The following is a 20,880-nucleotide window of genomic DNA, read 5'->3' as shown; positions in this document are numbered from 1 at the left end:
CAGAGAGGCTGATGCACTGGGTGAAGGCAGAGGCAGTGAGGATGTACAGATTAATCGGTTTTGGTTATAACTCATACAGCTCAAAGCTATTCACTAAGGAGGAGTTTCTGGGCTCAGTGGCTTCTTAGTTATGGGAGAGGCAGGAAAACGATAATGCCCAGGTGTGTGATGAGTAAATGGTGACACACAAAAGGGACAACAGACTGGGGAAAAGAAGATGATAATTCCCTTTGTACACAAGTTGGGTTTGAGGGCACACTGATAGAGATTACCCACCAGGCAGTGGTCCTCACGGGCTGGGAACTTGAGAGAAAAACAAGAAAAGGCTTTGGGGGCTGTGATCATGTAGAGCATTTGAAGTTGCAGGTGTGAGATTCCCTAAAGACGTGTAAACATTGAGAAGAGAGGGAACCTAGGATCCAGCACTGAGTTTATCAATATTTGATGCTCAGCTGGGTACCAGAGAGTGTTTTTTGTTTTTCTCAATGGAAAAAGACATATCTAAAGAATAAAAACTCTGAATATATCTCAATTCTTAGGTACTTGGGTAAAATGTATTTAAGAATACAAACGACTCCTTTGAACATCAAGATATGCAGGTTGTGTGATTCAAGATACTTTTGAAGGGAAGGAGATTTAGATTTTAGCATTTGTATAGTTATTTTCTTATCTTTTGTTGTAGCATTGCCAATCCTATTATAAACACTAAAAATATGTATAAGGCTAGAATAGAATTTTATTTTATGTACAACTCATAAAAAATTGTAAAATCAAAGGACTTACTGCTCACATAACTTATTCAGTTCCTAGTTTTAAACGAGAACAGGCATCTCTTTTTTTCTCACTGGAGAAGTTAATATATTTAGAAAGGCAAATTTTAAAATATGTATGCATGTCAGTTATAAATCCCAGTATACATGTCAATTATAAATACTGTTATAAGTTATGGACTGCCTTCTCCAAAAGACATTTATACTTGTAAGATATTTATAAGAAACTGAAGTTGTGATGAAGGTCTGTAAAAATATCATTAGTCTCTCTAAAATGTTACCATTTCTAAAGTTTTCCCTGAACTGAGGTATATTTATTTACAGTAAATTTCTTTAGAGAATTATAAATCTCTCATGCCTATAAATTGATATCCAAATAATACCTCTTTCTAAAATATCATTTCCAAAATGAATATGAAATGGTATTTTTATGGGCGAACAATGTTTAAAAACAATTCAAGACATCATATGGTATTTTCTTGACAAAATAATCAAGATACAGTTTACTCAAAATCCTCTATTAACAGAAATCTCTCATTGTTTTCTGAGTCTAAATCGAGGAAGAGTATTCTGGTTTTGATATCATGTATTCTAACGGAAAAACCCCACTCTACCTTTCAGTGTTCAAGCTTTGCTTCTAGTTCTTGGCTGATGGATTTGTCCATTCAAGCCCTTCAGCTGCTCTGCTGGACACCAAGAAAGCATGCTGGGCAACACAGGTAAAGTCTCTGCTGTGTTGGAGCTTACGTTCTGGTGGAGACCCCATTTGAGTAGGTTTAATGGAGCAAAATGGAAAAGATATATGATCTTCAGACCCTCTCCTTGGCATCAAAATGTTGAAGGATTTAGAAAATACTCAATTAATGGTGAGTCATTTTCTAGAGAAGCAGAGGGTAAAGGTGAGATTGTTTCTTAAATCTGCCTTATCTGTACACTATCAATGGCCATTTCTGGAAAACTGTTTGTTGGACATCTGTCTCTGTGAATCTAGCAGCTGGACCAATTGACCTGGACACATGGGCACAGATGGTCTGATGCATTTGCCTTCATCATTCTCACCAATCTTCCAAGCTATGTAAAAATCCTCTTTTAACAGAAGTTGATGGTTCTCAGTGATTGAAGAACCTGGGGCCAGGCTCTAGGGAGGAAGAATCAGCAAGGCTGGTTAGGCTCCTACAGACAGTGAGGGGTGGCTGGTGCTAGAGCCAGTGCCAGGCCATGGAAATCCTCAGAGCAAAGCTGGTTGAATCCCTGAGATGTGCAGAATGACCTATGGTGTGTATGTGTATGTGGGAGGAGTTTCTGGGAAATAGAAGACAAAATAGGAACCCCCCTAAAATTATGTTTTTTAAAAGTTGGGGTCAGATATTGTGCAGCTGATTTTGAAAAAAAATGCAGCAATTGGAAAGTGTTTCTTCATTAATTTACCATTAATCATTAATAAATGGTAAGCGTTGGGAATGTAGCTGGTACACTGGGAATACGGTAATAAAAACATTCACCTTAATTACTCTGCATTTTACAAAGTAAGTGCAGCTTTTGAATCGTATTTCCCATATAAGTTCATGACTATGTTTCTCTAGGCTGTAAACATAGTTTCAGAAAACCCAAAGTTTGGGAAATTTTTGGAATGTGATAGGTAATAGGGTGGAATACCGATATCCTCTCATCCTCTACCTTATCCATCAGTGATTATTCTATCTTATGACTTTTGTGTGACAAAAGTTCCAGGAAGCTTTATGAAGGAAGCAGCAGTTGTATTGGGCTTATGTGTCTTACATCAAGTTTTACAGGTCTTTCATAAATAAGTATTTTTTGTAAACAGAAGCAGTTGTTTTAAAACCCACCCACTTAGATTGATTTCTTACTGGTCCTCTCTGCTAATTATAATAAACCATGGAAATAACAAGCAACCCAAGAAGAACTCTGAAAGATCCAAGGAGGAAGGTGACTCAGGACCCATAGAAGGGAGAACTCATGGACGGGCAGGGTAGCCTATGTCCTTACACCCAATAGAAGAAGGCAACCCTGGACCCAGTGTTTCCCAGTCCAACCCAGTGACAGAAGGGGGCCCAGGTAGAGGCATCCTGCCCCCTTTTAAACCATGTCTCCCTGACAATATCAGGTGAATACAGCACCATGACCCTGTTAACACTAAGTGTCAGAGCAGGCACTCTTTTTCCACTGAGACTGAGATGCCCCTCCCCAAAGAGAGACAAGGGTGGCTGGGGAGGGGATGGCACCTGCAAGTTGGGGGTGCATGCTCCAGAGGCCTCCAGCCCTGAAAGTCTTTTGTCCCCGTGGAGATTCTCCTACCCCACCCAGAGACATGGGGCAGTCTGGCCTGAGGAAACCCCTTCTACCCCTTTTGGGACACCAGAAGAAACCAGTAGGAACTCCAGGGGCACCAGATAAACCAATCATACCAAAATAATACCTGGAAGGGCCTGAAAATTAAACTGTCATTGGATCCACCTCCCACTCAGGTAGACTGGAACCTGAATGCTAAACCTAAGCAGGGTGACTGCCTGCTAAAATAGAATATATATATAGGACCAAGATTCTCCAAGCAAAATAGCCAAAATGTCCAAGAAGCAATTAAAAATCACTTATCATGGTCATACCAAAATCAGAAAATCATAATTTGACTAAGACAATTAACTGACACCAAAAGCAGGATGAATCATGCTGGAATTATTTGATGATGATTTTAAAGCAGCCATCATAAGAATGCTTTAAGAAGCAATTACAAATTCTCTTGAAACAAAGGATAAAATAGAACACCTCATCAAAGACATAGAAGTTATAAGACAGAACCAAATGGAAATCACAGAACTGAAAAATACAACAGCAAATAAAATGTATCAACTCATACCAAACATTTCATTTAAGCTGCAGTTAAATAAAACAAAAACCATACACTGAGTCCTGAAAAAAACCATTTAAATGTCTGGTAACAGAAAGTGATATATTTAGTCCAAGGCATGTTTTTAAAAACATTTTGTTAAATCTAGTCCTATTTCCCCTGAGTTGATTCTCTTATGAAAGTGGTTAAAGGGAAACAATGAGCTCCTCTTTGCAATGATACCTGGTCCAAAATCTAAAAGCCCAACCAGTCAAAGTGAAAAATTGGTTAAAATGATTCATTCAAGTTTGGTAGTGTTCTGCTACACTTTACCACTTTCAGATTTAACTCCTTCCAGAAGCAATCTCAGACTACAATGGGCACATTTTGATAATTTACTGATTACTACCTCATCACTACAGGCCAATAAGTTGTGTTCAAGGAAAGAGTACTTGCTAATATGTTCACTTCTCTATTTTTTACAAATGACAAAACTTCTCACCCAGCGTATCCCGGGATGCTGCTGTGCTAGCAAGTATTACTAATGTCCTGATGGTATACTTTTGATGCCCCGATACTCCTGTGATCCTAGTGAGACCTGGGAAACCTGGACTCCTGAGGCCAATAATTTCAGCTACATCCAGCCATATCTCATTAACCCAACCATTCACTTATGCACACACTCACTTGCTAGAAGCACAGATTTGGAGTTATTAGTAGCCTGATAAAAATATTTACTGAATGAATGAATCTATTTCCTACAGGAAATGTCATCAAAACAAACAATGTTCTTATTAGTTTGGAAGACCTTCCCAAGCAATATGCTTTTCCTACGATGGTTGAGATGCAAATGTTTTCAATTTATTCAACAGTTGCATGACTCAAATTGTATGACAGATATTTTGCACACTGGTTAGTATCTAAGGGATTTAACTTACTATAAATTCTGTGAGTGAGATTGTTACCACAAGCTAATGTTTGGACATCAACAAGTTTAGCTTAAATCTCCATATATATGTAACCTGAGTTATATTTTCTACTATTACCACTAAGGCTTTCTTTAACATAACATATTATGTATTTTTTGTAAATCAGTTGTAATATTGATAAATTATTATGAACACTGCTGGATCACATTCACCCATATAAATTATTTAGAAGTTAAAGTTTGCTTCTTCTTCATGGTATATTAGTATCTAGTGAGAAATTAGTTTGTGCAATAGTAACTCAAGATATATTAGCTACAACCAAGCATCAATTCAGAGAAAGAACTCTGCTACCCATCCTTCATACATTAAAATGAAATATAATTTATAGAGAAAAATAAAATATAAAATGTAATTTTGCTTTATATCTACTAACTGTAGAAAACAAACACAATTACCCTAGACTCATGAAACTGTATGCTGATAAGAACTATATAATATTAAGAAAATAGTATTAAGTCCATTCTATAAAGAATGTTTATAAGTTTTGATTATTTCTCCAATGATTCTGACTACAACACGCAGAGTTCTGAGGAATGTAGGTTATGAATGTGTCCTTCTAAAAGTAAATGTTTTCTTTCAACCACAAACATATTTGTTTAGTAAGACGATTCCATTAAAAGTCAAGTTACATAATGTTAGTACATAATCTGAAAACAAAACAAAATATGAAATGATGCATTGATCATAAAATAATTCTTTAAAAATAACCCAGAACATTATTTTACCTGGCCATACTTTGCTGCCAAGTGGAGTGGGGTCCAGTACTGATTATCTGCTACATTGAGATCCCCGCCATGTTCCAGAAGAAGACATACCACTTCCTTGTAGCCACTTGCACATGCCATATGCAACTGCAACGAAGAGATATTTTGTCATTTAACTTAAAAAATCAGGGACAGCAACGTAGTTTATTCAGTGGTTGAAAGACACCCATTTAATAAATTATTGGGTCTAAAACACAGAGACCTTTTAAAAAGAACACATATGTAATTTTATTTGGTATGAGTGGATGTCATCATTCTTTGAAAAAAGGGTTATGGGTTAATTATTTATTATTTTCCTTCTGACCCTGACAATGTGCCCTTTTCCATGTAATTCCTATTTCCCTCTCCAGTGCCCCTTTCTACTATAATCTGAATACTTGTAAATACAAAATATAATATCTCAGTGATTTACCACTTCTTGCCCCAAAGTCACACATGTACTGACTAGCTCTAAAATTCCAGCCCTGTATTTGGTGTTACAGGAGGGGGACTCAAAGATATAAATGACCACAGGAAATGTGATCACTGCCATGGTTACATACATGTAAAAAGGACAGGAGCACTAGAAAGGATGAATTAATGCCAACAAGCTCTAAAATGATTATGTAGCTAATACATTTTAATATTCTCCCAGTTGAGTTTCTCAATGCAAACTGAAGCTTAGAAATGAAGCCTCAGGAACTACCACGATGAGATCAGGGTTTGGAGGAATGTTTCAAATTTTCCTATGGGGGAATTCCTGTTTCTTGGCAACAGGCTTTATTTGTAAGAAAATTATCATCTTCCTCAATTTAAACTAGGTTATTAAGTAACTACATGGTGGAATTTGTAATCATAATAATTAAGAAGAGGAATCTATAAGGAAAGGAAAAAGAAGAACTAATTTAAAAGTAGTAAAAACAACAACTTTTAGGTTTTGTAGCATGGAATCTTGTAGCTCGACTTCTTGTCATTTTTATTACAAAGACAAGATTACAGTAAAGTCAAAAGGGCTTATTCAATATAAATTTTGATAAAATTCAGAAAAAAGTTTGCTTTTCTATCTTTGGACTTAATTATGCTCTTCAATCTACAGTGACATTTATATATTTATGTTTTGTATGTAATTTCAACTACATTAGAACAACAAATAATTCAATCTAACTTAAGGTATAAACATTAAGAGATTGTCACACTTGGTTACACAGAATTCATCTCGTTAACATTCCAGCAAACCATCCCTAGAATGATATATCCACAGATATTTTAGAGAAATAGGATTTTACGTATTTTCCTAAAGAACTCATCTTTCTCCTGCTTCTAAATTTATTTCATATTATTTGAATAATCAGTCAGTGACCGGCAAGTTACCCTGCTATATGCACTAACATCTGGATTTCAGATGTTCACTTGTAGCATAAGCCTGCATGAAGAATGGGTCCACTAGTTGGTTAGCGCCTCATACTAATGATGCAAAGTTCATAGGATCAACCCCTTCGTGAGTAGATTTGTTTTCCATGTAGCAAAACTCCGGTTCCACCATTCAGAACTTAGCCCAACTCTCACCCAAGTCATCCCCTGAGCTGCTCACGAGGTAAAGACTAAAAGGAAAACCGTCTTGGCTAACTTAGCAGCAAAGCAATACAAAGCTGGAGCTACCCGTGCCAACTAGGGCAGCAGGTACATTTAATCCTCGGTCATCTCAGGATAAAAGCCAAACACCTAACTTTTATTAAAAGTATGGTTGATATACAATGTCGTGTTAGTTTCAGGTATACAGAAGTGATTCAGTTTTATTATATATATATATATTCTTTTTCAGATCCTTTTCCCTTATAGGTTATTACAAAATACTGAATATAGTTCCCTGTGCTATACAGTAGGTCCTTGTTGTTTGTCTATTTTATATATAGCAGTGTGTATACGTTAATCCAAAACTCCTAATTTATCCCTCCCCCTCTTTCTCCTTTTGGTAATCATAAGTTTGTTTTCTATGTCTATGGGTCTATTTCTGTTTTGTATATAAGTTCATTAGTATCATTTATCATATGGCATATGTGTGGAATCTAAAAAATGGCACCAACTTTGAGTCACTCCACTTCATCGCAAGAGATAACAGAATATTTAAAAATCATCCTAGTAACATATCAGGAGTTTAGAGCCATTACTTTAATTCAACTGGCAATCACGTTCTGTATCATTAAGTCACTAGACCTATGGGTGGGTACCGTTTCTCATCATGGAAGGTCGACTTCAAGTTAAAAATTTTTAACTTAAAAGTGTCTATTTTCTGAAATGGAATTTATAGTCCTGCTTTGTTCTGACCATGGCTGGAAGGTATCGATGCCAATATGTGTAAGTGTTGATCACATGACATCTTAGAATACTCCTCTCCTGCTATGAGAACCACAGAGGCAGTGGTTGTTCCCGTAGAGAATTAGCAACAGCTTTTTGGAAGCACAGTCCTCATGGAAAGTTATCACAAGCTGGAAATCACCTACCCAGTTACAACACAGAACAGGACATTAAAGTGGTTTCACAAACATCCTGCATAAAAGTTCTAAATTATTTCTTCTTTTCAGAACAACCTATGGGACAGTCATCATCCCAATTTTGCAGCTGGAGAAGTTGTGGATTAGATCACTGAGGTAACTGACCCAGGGAAGCAGGGCCACCATGGGCTGAAGCCACGTTGCGCTGCATGCCCAGCACTCACATTTTGAAATAGCAAAGGCGAGTGGACATCCAAGTTGGCCGGGCTACAAGGATAACGCTGCAGTGTGAATGCGCTTAACAAACCTTGCATTCACTCCACAATTTATTTGTTTAAACATGCAAATGCTCTTCCTGTAAACCTCCCCTGCCTCACATACCAATTCGGTATTATAATGTTCGTCTCTAGAACACATGCACAATTTACACACTTGCTTGTTTCCCCTGGCACACTAGCGAGGTTGGCATGGCTGTGTGTGTGAAGCGTGGCTTATTGCTACCTTGCATACTAATGAGGCAAAGCTCATAGGATCGACCCCTTTATGAAAAGATTTGTTTCCATGCAGCAAAACTCCAGTTCCACCATTTAGAACATAGCCCCTCTCTCACCCGGTCATCTCCTCAGCTGCTTATGAGGCAAAGACTTAAAGGAAAACTGTCTTGGCTTGCTTAGCAGCAAAGCTATCCACCGCAGGAGCTACCAGTGACATCTAGGGTGGCCGGCACATTTAATCCTAGGTCATCTCAGAACAAAAGCCAAACACCTAACTTTGAGTCATTCCACTTCATCACAACAGAAGATTTTAAAATCATCCTAATAAAAAATCAGTGAGGCCTGACTTCATGCAAGTTGGAAGTTTTCATTATTATATATGTCCAGACACTCTAATCTCTAAATCGAGGCTATGTACGGTGACAGAAAGTAACCACAAAAGCTTTATTCCCTAGATGTGACCAGAAAACTGATGACACTGGCTAAGTCTTCTTCCAGAAGTGCTACCGAAATAAAAAAAAAGGAAACAAAAATAAAATTACTTGATATTTTGCACTTCATGGATAATTAATTATTTTCCAACAAACCAAGTAAATATGGCTCAAGGCCAGATGTGATATATCAAATTCTGTGACAAAACAGGAAAGAACTAGCTTCTTGATAACATATATACTAGTTATCAGTGCTTTCAAAGAGTATTTATGTACCTGAACTCAGGAACTCCTTTTCATATGCTCTGTAACGTGGCTTTTTGGGGGGGAACTGTATCCTTTTCTGAAGCTTTTGTTTTCTTTTAAGAAGAATATTAATATAAACTAAGAGATCTTTTTAAAAGAGCTATCTTGGTGGTGGGAGGGATAAATTAGGAGTTTGGGATTAACATATACACACTACTCTATATAAAACAGACAAACAACAAAGTTCTCCCGTGTAGCACAGGGAAGTATACTCAATATCTTGCAATAACCTAGAGCAGAAAAGAATCTGAAAAATAATATATATATGGATAACAGAATCACTGTGCTGTACACCTGAAACTAATACAACACTGTAAATCAACTATACTCCAAAACATTTTTTAATAAAAATTTTTAAAAAGAGCTACTTTATGTTTGTTTTTTTTATCGCATGTTCTAAAAAAGGAAGAAAAAGCAACATAAAAACCATCTTACTAGGAGTTGATCCTCCTTTGACAGTTTCACCTCTTTTTTTTTTTTTTTTTTTTTTTCCGGTGTGCAGGCCTCTCACTGCTGTGGCCTCTCCCGTTGCGGAGCACAGACTCTGGACGCACAGGCTCAGCGGCCATGGCCCATGGGCCCAGCCGCTCCGCGGCATGTGGGATCTTCCCGGACCGGGCACGAACCCACGTCCCCTGCATCAGCAGGCAGACTCTCAACCACTGCGCCACCAGGGAAGCCCCAGTTTCACCTCGTTTGCACATACAGTGTAACAGTGTGGGGCATTATGCCTAATTTTGAACCACAACTGACATTCCAACTCAGGAGGTGGAAATCCGTCTGCAGCCAAGACTGGCTTCTTATCATTATCAGCAACAATAGTCAGCAACACACCATCCACATGCCCTTTACAGAAAGACAACTCCAGGAGTGGCAGCTATTAACATAATCGACCAACCAACTCAGACAAAAGAATCAAAGAATCTGCCATTTGCCAAATGCTGTGATCCGCAGGGAAGGACTTCTGTTCACCGTGACTTTCTTCATATAAAGCTCAAAGATGATCACAACCTCAATAATAAAACAAGGGCTTCCCTGGTGGCACAGTGGTTGAGAGTCTGCCTGCCGATGCAGGGGACACGGGTTCGTGCCCCGGTCCGGGAAGATCCCACATGCCGCGGAGCATCTGGGCCCGTGAGCCATGCCCGCTGAGCCTGCACGTCCGGAGCCTGTGCTCCGCAACGGGAGAAGCCACAAAGGTGAGAGGCCAGTGTACTGCAAAAATAAATAATAATAATAAATAATAATAAAACAAGATTTAGTTATTACAGAATAGTTATATGCCACACTGTGTTCTCTGTTCAATAAAAAAAGTGACCAGGAATGTCAAAATTGCAGATGGTTGAAAATTATAGCAATTTATTGCTGTGTATTGATTCTTTTAATAGCTTATCTTCTGAGGTATGTAGGTCCTTTTATTGAGTGGGGATTGAAGCCCATGTGCTGTTTTTATTTAGCTGTGATTTCCCAAAAAACAACATGAAGTTGTAATATCTTCTGCCAAACAAAGAAACACAGACTCCACTGGGTTTTTAGTATGCGTTAGATGTGTTCATTAACGTAGTTCCTGCCTTAAATGAGCCGTTAATTAAATAGCCCACTCTCGTCTGGATTTTGACCTCACTGTCCCACCAAAGCTGTCCCGATGAGAAGACCGAGGCCTCCAAGTTACCAAGTCTGGCAGCTGAGTCTCCACCTCCATCTACCTGAACTCTCAGCAGTGTTTACTTGATAGTTAATCAACCCTCCTCCTCTTCCTCACGCTTTCTTTACTGGGCTCCCAGGACACCTCATACTCTTGGTTTTCCTACCACCTTGGGAGTTCCTCTTCCCATCTCATTTCTGTATCTTCCTCTTTTCCGGTTCTCCATGGCTCAGTCCCCAATCCTCTTTCCTTCTGTATCAAATCAGTGACTTCATCCAGGGTCAAGGGCCTCAATAGCATGTACATGCTAAAGATCTCCAAACTGCTTCTCCAGTCCATGCATCGCCCAAATTCCAGACTCCAATATCCAACCACGGACTCAGCATCTCCATGACGTCGGCTAAGAGGCACTTTTAACTTCACATTTCCAGAATCCATCCTGATCTTCCCTGCTCTGAGCCCGGTCCTGAGCCTTCTCTATGTCATTCGGTGTCAACTCCATCATTCCAGTTGTTCAAACTAGAAATACCGGAGTCATTCTGAAGTCTTTTCTTCCTCTCTCATCACATTCCGGTCAGGAAATCCCAATGGACCTTCTTTCAGTGTAGACCAAAATGAGCCACTTCTCATCACTCCAGCATCTACCGCCTTAGTCTGAGTTGCATCATCGCTTGTTAGATTAAAGCAAAAGCCCTCGAACTGAACTCTCAGCTTCACCCTTATCCTTTGACAGTCCATCCTTATCACAGCAGTCAGAATGAGGGGTCCTTTTAGAACAGGAGTAGGATCCTCTCTTCAGAACTCTTCAATCTATTCCCATCTCACACAGCATAAGTGCCACAGTCCTCGCATAGGCCCACAAGATGCTGTGTGATCTGGTCCTGGTTACCCCCATCCTCCGGTTTTCTCTGCTCATCCACACTAGCCTCCGTGCTGTTTATCAATCACACCATACCTGGCCCTGCCTCAGGGCCTTTGCACTTACACTGTTTAGCCTGGAATGCTCCTCCTTCGCACCTACAGTGTGCACAGACTTCTTTCAGGCCATCACTCGGAACTCTTCTTGAGAGTGACACCTTACCTGTCTACCTATGCAAAATGTCAACCGTTTACCCAGCATGCCCCGTCTTGTTTTACTGTTTCTCGTTTGCATTTATTATTAGTAATATGCTATATATTTAGCTCATTTATATTGTATATTACCCGTCTTCCCCCAATGAAATATGAGCCCATGACAAAAGGACTTTTGTGGTTTTGTTCACTATGATTTTGTTCACAGATCACGGTCAGTAAATAGTTCCTCAATAAACTAGTTGGAATGTTTTTACATTTGAATGTGTTATTTTTCAATAAACTCTAAACATGCTTTGTTTTCTTTTCCTACAGCTTAGAGTTCCATTTTTCATAGTCTTCTGAAATTTACATCCCAAAGGCCAACATCAGTATCTAGGAAGATAATTCTATCGAGAAGTCTCAAGGCACTTACTTTGCACTTAATAAGTCTATAAAGCTATCAGGTGTCACACAACTCATATCCATTTGGTTACGTTGCTCTCCTCATCTACTGTGCTCAACCTCACACCATATTTTCCCCATGGTAGAAACTGGGCCACTTTCTAAAATTGGTTCCAACCACTTCTATGCACCCCATGCTTCAAGCTCATAATCCCTTCTGCTGCCCTAATTTACTTTCCTGAAACTTAATACGCTTATTTATTTCTACAATCATTAATTTTAACACCAGCATGCCCAGCCCAGGTAACTGATATGGGTCAATAGGACCAAACGTTCTTATTTTGATGATTAGACATTGTGTTTACATTAAAATTAATCCAAATTTAATTCTTGTATGTTTAATTTTCTGCAGCTGTGCCTGATAGCAAATAAATAAATAAATAAATAAATAATGACAGGAGTTTGCTTGAATTTAGAAATTCATTCATCAGAGTTACTCAGTTTCTTTTGCTTAAAATTAAAATGAAAACATTCTCCTGTAAGTTCCATCTCAGAAATCACATTGACAAAATAATGGATAAAAATTACTCTAAATTTGTAGGAAAAACATGCATAGAAGGAAGGCTTAAAGAGAATATATCAACAGATAAACGTTGGGTGGTGGTATAAGTGATTTGCATTTTCCTCTTTGTATGTTTGTTTTGCAAAATTTCTGCAATAAATATGTATGACTTTTATAATCAGAAAAATAAAAAATATTATTTAGAAGTTAATTGTGTATAATTCTATGTTTTAGAAATCAACGTATGTTCTCAACTTAAGCAGCATCTCCTAGTGAAGCGTGGTAACTTACCAGTGTTACACCATCATTATTTTTCTCATTAACATTTCCTCCACATGACAAGAAGTGTTTGACATCTGTTAGCATACTCATTGGTCTCTGAAGCTTCATCTGCCGCAGTGATGTCAGATCCACTCCTAGGGGGGAAAAGAGCCTTTTTCAAACAGAATGTACACTGCTTCTCAGCTGCAGGGGGTAAAAATTTAATTTTATCTTATATTTTTCAACGTGTTCCTCTTTGAAGCTCCTCTTCCAATTTGAATTCTCACTCAAAGCATCCATAATTGTTTCTCTTGGCATGCAGTCTTATTTCCAGCTAGAGTCTTGAATAATTTTCCTCTTATTATATCCCAAAATGTGATAGGATGCCTTAGCCCTGGCAGGCAGGCTTTCAGTGGATTTCTGTTTTAGTATAAATCATCAGCATAGACTGCCCAAAGTATTGTCAAGTACCTGCATTGAATTGAAATGAGGTGTAAAGACATACTTTTTGTTCCCTATGATTTTCCTCATTAAAATAGTTGCTCCTAAAAGCAATGCATTGTCCTGGAATAGAAAAAGGATTTAGCAGGAAAACTGGAAAATTCTGAGTAAAGCCTGTAGTTTACTTAATAGTAGTGTACCAATGTTAACTTCTTAGTTTGGATGAATACACCACAGTTGTGTACATTTTTAATGTTAGGGGAATCTGGATGAAGGGTATCTGAGACCTCTCTGTACTATTTTTGCAACTTCCCTTCAAATTATTTTTTAAAGGATGCTCCAAATGATTGTTTCATGACTATTAATGTTAATAAGGAGAAATAAACTAAAATTGAGTGAAGACTTATAGCCTGGCTTCAATGAGGTGGGTGATTTATGCAGAGAAGACTCACTTCAGCTCACCTGCTTATACCTCTATCCAGTATATATTTCAACCTGAGCTTTTGTGGTGGTGTAATCTCCATGGTAGCATATATCTCTGCATTTCTGCATCCCCTGTTCCTAACGTTGGTTCCTGGACATAATAGGTGTTTACTAAGGGGAAATAATCCACCTCATTCCAAGTGAAAGTAATAATAACAGTCATAGTGATATTAATGATGCTGATGAAGATGATTCTGCTGCTGCTGAGGAGATGACATCTGTCCCTCAGCAAGTGTTTGCTATGAGCCAGCCACACTTCTGAGCAATTTTTATCTCTTGATTGAGTCCTTGCCACAAACATGGAGAGAGAGCAGTGGGCTCGAGCAAAAAGGCTGGAGTGAGGGCTTCCCTGGTGGCACAGTGGTTGAGAGCCCGGCTGCCGATGCAGGGGACATGGGTTCGTGCCCCAGTCCAGGAAGATCCCACATGCCGTGGAGCGGCTGGGCCTGTGAGCCATGGCCGCTGAGCCTACATGTCCAGAGCCTGTGCTCCACAACGGGAGAGGCCACAACAGTGAGAGGCCCACGTACGGCAAAAAAAAAAAAAAAAAAAAAAAAAAAAATGGCTGGAGTGATCCTCCTGGCTGTGCCTGGTCTGTGGCTGACCTCCCCAGGGTGACTCTGGGAAAGCTACTTAGCCTGACTGTCTGTATCTCTGTATCCTCCATCACTCAGATAATAATATGTATCCAAAAGGAACAAAGCTATGGGTAATGTTTATAAGACCTGTCTGCGTGGCACAGCCCAGCATGGTGCCCATCGGCTGTCATGTCCTCCTAGAGCACACCACACCTACCTCCCTGCATTCCTTGTTCTCCAAGCCTGGATTAACTCCAGAGCAGAAATGCTCTGGAGTTCTAGTGCTGTGTCTTGCACTTACTATTTGTGCCAGTGGGGGCAGGTAACATCCTCTGCCTCAGTTTCTTCATCTGCAAAAGGGGCTGACAGTTCATTTCACCAGTTGTCATGAGCATGAGTCAAAACACATACAGCATATAAAACAGTATTTAGCTTGCTGGAAGCACTTAATGAAAGGGACCTGTCATTTCATTATTACTCAGCCTTCTGGTACATGGATCACCTGCCACGCATTTAGGAGTGTTTCTCTTTACAATAAGGAGGCAGGGAAAAACCAAACAAAATAAAGCCAAATGCAATATTTGAGTAGTGTAGCTTGTTTCAAACACTCAGTTCAAAGCAAACCCATTTTAGTAGAAACATGAATGAGAAACACCAAAGCCATACCTCAGCTTCCTAATCATCAGAAGCCATTTCAGAAGAACTAACAGATTTCCCTAATAGACACATTGGAGGTTTCTAAACAACCAGCTAAAACTGTCACTCTATTCCTATTTTTAGGATTATAGAAACTGACATGTGAGTAATATCTGGAAAACACTATTTCTCAGATGTCAGTGTTCAATTTTGCATGCTGAAGTAGCAGAAAAACTTAATGGTTGCCCTACTCTAAGGCTATATTATTTTAACTTTTATAATATTGCATGTTTACTGAAGTGGTATGCATCTTTTAGAGAATTATTTAAACATGTAATTAAAATTGAGTGATAAAAAAATAGGGCTCAAAGATGAAAGACACAAATTAAAACAGAGATTAACTGTCACTCATTTCAGACTCATGCACATTACAACATATTATGTGGAAACAATCTATTTCTTGTGACTGTTGTGAAGATATGAGGGGAATATTATGACTCGTACCACATTATTTTAAAATTTTATTTTGAATCAAATATGATACCAATTAAGATGTGATTTTTAGATTTTTCTGACATGTTCAGGGAAAAAAACCCCACAGATCTATTTTTGGTAAGACAATAGAATGGAAATTCCATCACTTCTTGGTCAAATTTCTTAAGATGCTTCTGGAAAAAAAATCCAAACAAGATGACTACAGCCCAGTGCTTCCCTGGTGGCACAGTGGTTGAGAGTCTGCCTGCCGATGCAAGGAACACAGGTTCGTGCCCCAGTAAGGGAAGATCCCACATGCCACGGAGCGGCTAGACCCGTGAGCCATGGCCGCGGAGCCTGCGCGTCCGGAGCCTGTGCTCCGCAACGGGAGAGGACACAACAGTGAGAGGCCTGCATACCGCAACAAAAAAAAATAAAAGATGACTACAGCCCATAAGAAATCTATTATTTTGTAGTGGATAACGGGCCAATCCTCTCTTTTTGAAAAGAAGTTCAGTTTTATTTTCATACTTGAAAAAATTAATACATGCCCTGCTTAGATTTACTATTTTGAAAGGAATTTAGTAATTTTTTGTTTAATTTAGGACATAAGAAACAAACCATTTACCTGAAATGCACAAGTTATTATATGGGATACTAATTACTACTGCCTGATTACATTTGATTATATCAATAAAAGCTTGTGAAGAAGCAAAACTACATTAACATCTCAGGTCAATCTGAACCTTATCTTAACCTTCCTTAACTGTCCCTCTCAAGGTAATATTGTTTTGTAACGATTCAGCTTTTCCTTTTCTCCATTATCAATCCTGTATCAGGGGTACTCTGTGCTGCTATCACAGATAATTTTATCATTATGCTATGACATGACCCATCCCATGGTTGTACCCTGGGGTTCCCTAAGCTCCAAGAATTGCATCTAATCTCAATTTCTGTCGCTATGGTAAGCTTCCAAAGAGATCCAAGACTTGATGGAAGCAAAAAAGTTAAGCAGGCAAATAATGAAAGTTGTTCTAGCAAAGAGAAATAAACCAGTTTAAGCCAAAACCGTGTTGTAACCTCTACCAAATCCTTTCCCCCAACTCCGACCACAGGCTTAATGTGGGACTGTCCCGGGCAAATCGGGATCACTGTCACCCCAATAATGGAACGATTCTGAAGGGGTTGGTGAAGGAATAGCATTTTGAATGAACTTTGTTAAGCAGGAGAAACATACAAGGTCATTTGCAGACTGATGAGTCTGGGAGTCTCTGAAAAATGCAGAGGGAGGGCTAACTCTGGAGTTAAGAAGACCAGTTTCCAAGCCTGTTCCAAAATAGAAAGACTGGGGTTTTAACCAAGGCAGTAATAGCGCAGCTGGTGAGATAAGTGTACTTATTAGAAAGATGTCAAGGAAAGAATCTGTAAGATTTGGTGACATTTCGATGTGAGGGATTCAGGAGAAGAAAAGTGATGTTCAGATACTCAGATTTCTGGGTGTAAAGGTGAAAAGAATACAGAGAGAGTATGAAAGCACAACATGAAGGTCCATACTGGACATGATATTTCAACTTGTCTGACATACAAGTCAAAGACACAAGACACGTAATGAAATTGCAGGTACAATGCAGAAGGTCTTGAAAGCTATCTAAGCTGCAAGAGTAACCCTGGGGTCAGGTAGGTGCTAAGGACACTAGGAAGAGGGGAAGATGACCAGGGACAGTTTGTAGAAAGAAGATGCTCAAAGACAAAGCCTTGGGAACAACCAACATTTTGGCTTCTGGATATGTAAGTGGTGCATCCAAAGGAAACTAAAAGAAGGGAGAAAAACTATGGGAAGATCAGAGCAGGTGAGTCTTTTTATAGGAGAGTGTGATCAAAGTCACTGAATGTCACAGGGAGATGAGGAAATGCAGGAGAGCAGAAAAGTGACAGCTGGATAGAGCACCGAGGGCAGTTGCAATCACCACAGGGACGTGTCCAGATCGGTAGGGGAGGAAACAACTTCAGTGGGCTCAGTAGAGGAAATTAAGAACTCAGAAGAATAAATATGAGCTGCTTTTTCTCAAAGGATGGATTTGAAAGAAAGGAGAAAGGGCCATGGGTGACGATATATGAAGGGCAAAGTCAAAAGCTTTTGTTTTACTCTTCAGGGACTTGGAAACATAGACCTATACTTTTTTTCCATGGTGAGCATCTTTCCTGGACACCTTGAGCTCTCCCTGCAGTGCTTCTTTCTCTGCTGGCTCATTTTATAATCAGTTGCTTTCCTTGAATGCCAGCTGGCTTGTCGTGCACCGGAGATCTCATCTGCATCAGAGGCTTGATCAGAACTCCTTGCTGTCTTCTTTTCTAACCCAGGAAGCTGAGGCAGTGAGCTGAGGTTAATTGCTGTGACCAGGGGTACAGTGTACGCCGGTGGTGACAGCACAGTTAGAACATGTGACCAGTGATTTTCCATGTAATCAGCATGCTCGCTACCTGGCCTGTCTTCTTCCACATGTGTCCTCATGTGACAGTGTGATAAGTACTCCGATTTGAAGCTGGATGATGCAGAGTGAGAATTCAAGGTTTTCCACTGCCTAGTTAGAAGAACGCAGTGCACGAAATAATGAAAATCCCATCTTGGAACATTAGACATTTCTAACAGTATCAGCCCATGCTGTCACAACCGATAACGCTAAAAGCGCACCAATGGGACGGGGGAGGATGCAGAGAATAAATTGAATTAGACAGTATTTACTGGAACTATGGCAGCTGATCCAGATAAGGAGGAAGGATGTGGGTAGAAATGGAACCAGACTGTGAACGGGGTGAAGGAGGGGCAGAGAGATGAAAGGCAGAGGCCAGTGCAACAGCAGGGACAGATGGGAAACGGAATTAAAACTGTAAGAGATATTAAAGAGCATTTGTTCTCACAAACAGGTATCTCACAAACGGATTGTGACAGCCATCGTCGTGACAGATTTTCTCCTAACCATTCAGAGTCAGTATCTCCTTCTCATTTTTTTTCCTTAATCATTTTTAAATCAGCCTCTTAAAGGAATACACTTAGTTTTCTTTATATGGAATAGTAATACTGCTCTTGCAAACCCTCAATGTTCTTAGCAAACAAAATCCTCCCATGAGTTGGAAAGGTGAAGAAGTAAAGTTCATTCTTTTGCAAAGAAAGATACTTCATTTTAGTTTCCAAAGGGAAAAATACATGACTGTAGCTATTACAGATTCAGAACAATGAGAAGAACAGGAAACGATCCCACAGAACTGGCACAGATAAATAAGACAGCCACGTTCTTCACTCAGATTCAGAATCGTGCACTCCAAGTTAGGTTTTGCAAAGATCCAAATGATAAACTTCCCAGCAGTGGAACAACAAGTCATAGCTGACGAGATGCGAGAAAGCGTAACGTCCCTTCTGTAGGAGTGGGTACCAGGGAGTGACTCTACTCCACGGCCTGTCATCTGGGGCCATGACTTGGTGACCCTCAGAACCACAGCACAGCTCACAGTTTCTCCAATGAAGATAACATTGCTTACCTTGCTTTCAGAATTAACGAGACAAGTTTTTTTTAGGAACTCACGGGTGCTAAGTACTAATTATTATTGTTCTAAGCCCTCCTGAGAATAAACCTTTTGAGACAAGTGATCTGGAGCAGGGACAAAGCACAGAGAGCAAAGAGGCAGATGTGCAGGCTTTTCTTAGAGGCAAGAAGCATAGGGTCTCAGGCACCATGTGCCTCTTAAATATGTTGAACTTTTTCTCTGACAAAAGACCGTACTTACAGGCATTGGAATTTCTTTGGTGTTCTTTATACCTGAAGAGCTGAAATACAAAAAATAAACGACGGGGCATATACTCCTTTAGTTTAAGACCATATGGGGCTCAGGGTTCTAAACGCCTCACACATCGCCAAGGCTGAACTCACTCATGAAATTATACACTCAGGCTGTGCAATTAAATGTTCTTTATCAACAAATACATTTGGGAGCCCAGCCTCATCGTTTCAGCTGGCACCATGACCGTGGGGCTTTCTTCTGACAAGGGTTGAGTTTCCATGTGTCCCCAAGAGTGGATGTTGGGATGCTGTGCAAACTGCCCTTGATTTTAGCCCTCACTCACCTGCTTGGGATTCTTCGGGGGCAGGGTGCTCCTAAGAGAACACACTTCACATGACCTCACGCTCATTAACTCAAAATTCAGTTGTGCTGGTTCACTTCCCTTCCCCTCCCAGTGGAGGATAGATTATAATTACAAACCCAGTCTGGCTAATTATGGACTTTGGATGCCTGTTAAAATGTCCCTACACGGTTGGTCTCCAGATTTCTGCCAGCTTGCAAAACTGCATTGACTAAACCAACTATGAAACGCTACACAGAACAAGACCTCCTTTCACACAATCGAGGGAAACGACGTCTGTTTGAAATCCTGTAAGCACACCTAAAATATATACACTTAAACTCTACCACCCTATCTCTTCTTCCATCTTCCTATGGGTTTTCAAGGCATCTGCCTACCATGTTCATCCAGGTAGGTCAACAGGATGGAGCTCGATTCTGTCCCTTCTGTGGCATAGTCCAGTGGGATATTTCCATTGACGTCCTGGAGAAGGACATTAGCTCCAGCCTGTAAGTGAAAACGAACAGATTTCACATTATATATACTGTTAACATAGAAAGCAGATCCAAACTTTCATTTCTATCTTATTCAGGAAACAGACCCAGAAAAGTTTACATTAGATACAGCCGGCAGGATCACATAGCAAATTGGAATTATTTTTTAAGACAAATTATATTAGATACTTTGTGAGAAACTCTCATGGTCCAAAAAGGTTCAACTGACCCTTGACAGGCAAGACCTTATAGCCGCAAGTACTCCTCCCCACCCCACTTGCCAAAACCAAAGTATCCAATCCCTGGCTGCTAAACCAGGCACGCCTCTATGCTGGCTGCCCTAGACACTCCTGGTTGTCCTAACACAACAGAAGTGGCCCTGCCTTCAGAGTCTGAACGGAGAACTCCTGTATGAACTTTGACTGATCTTCCCCAAACTATCCTGTTAAATCTTTAAGCTTCTTGCTCTCCACAGAAACTCATTTGAGAGCTGTTCTCACACTACAGTCGTTTTAAAAAAGGCTGAGCTAATGGTTTCTGGTTGATTTTCCTCTTTCCAAAAACTGTTTTCCAACAAAAAGCATAATCTGTAGACATGAATGGATGGAATACATTAAATACGAGTATCACACACCTTTTAATTTCAAAGGGCTCTCCCTCGAGC

The 20,880-nt window shown here is 39.7% G+C and overlaps 1 protein-coding gene across 1 annotated transcript in view; it reads right to left on the bottom strand.

Annotated features, from left to right (window-relative positions):
• MYO16 (myosin XVI) overlaps positions 1 to 20,880 on the bottom strand; it is a 407,151-nt gene that overhangs the window by 306,529 nt on the left and 79,742 nt on the right. Inside the window, exons 4-6 of the mRNA XM_060079968.1 lie at positions 20,121 to 20,229; positions 13,024 to 13,148; positions 5,330 to 5,455 (exon numbers count right to left, since the gene is read on the bottom strand). Coding sequence (XP_059935951.1) covers positions 5,330 to 5,455; positions 13,024 to 13,148; positions 20,121 to 20,229 — 360 coding nt within the window. The remainder of the gene's footprint in view (positions 1 to 5,329; positions 5,456 to 13,023; positions 13,149 to 20,120; positions 20,230 to 20,880) is intronic.

The sequence above is a fragment of the Mesoplodon densirostris genome, chromosome 17 (assembly GCF_025265405.1).
Source record: "Mesoplodon densirostris isolate mMesDen1 chromosome 17, mMesDen1 primary haplotype, whole genome shotgun sequence".
NCBI classification, from domain to species: Eukaryota; Metazoa; Chordata; class Mammalia; order Artiodactyla; family Ziphiidae; genus Mesoplodon; species Mesoplodon densirostris.
The sequence above is the reverse complement of the archived record's forward strand: the minus strand, read 5'-3'. Positions and strand labels throughout refer to the sequence as shown.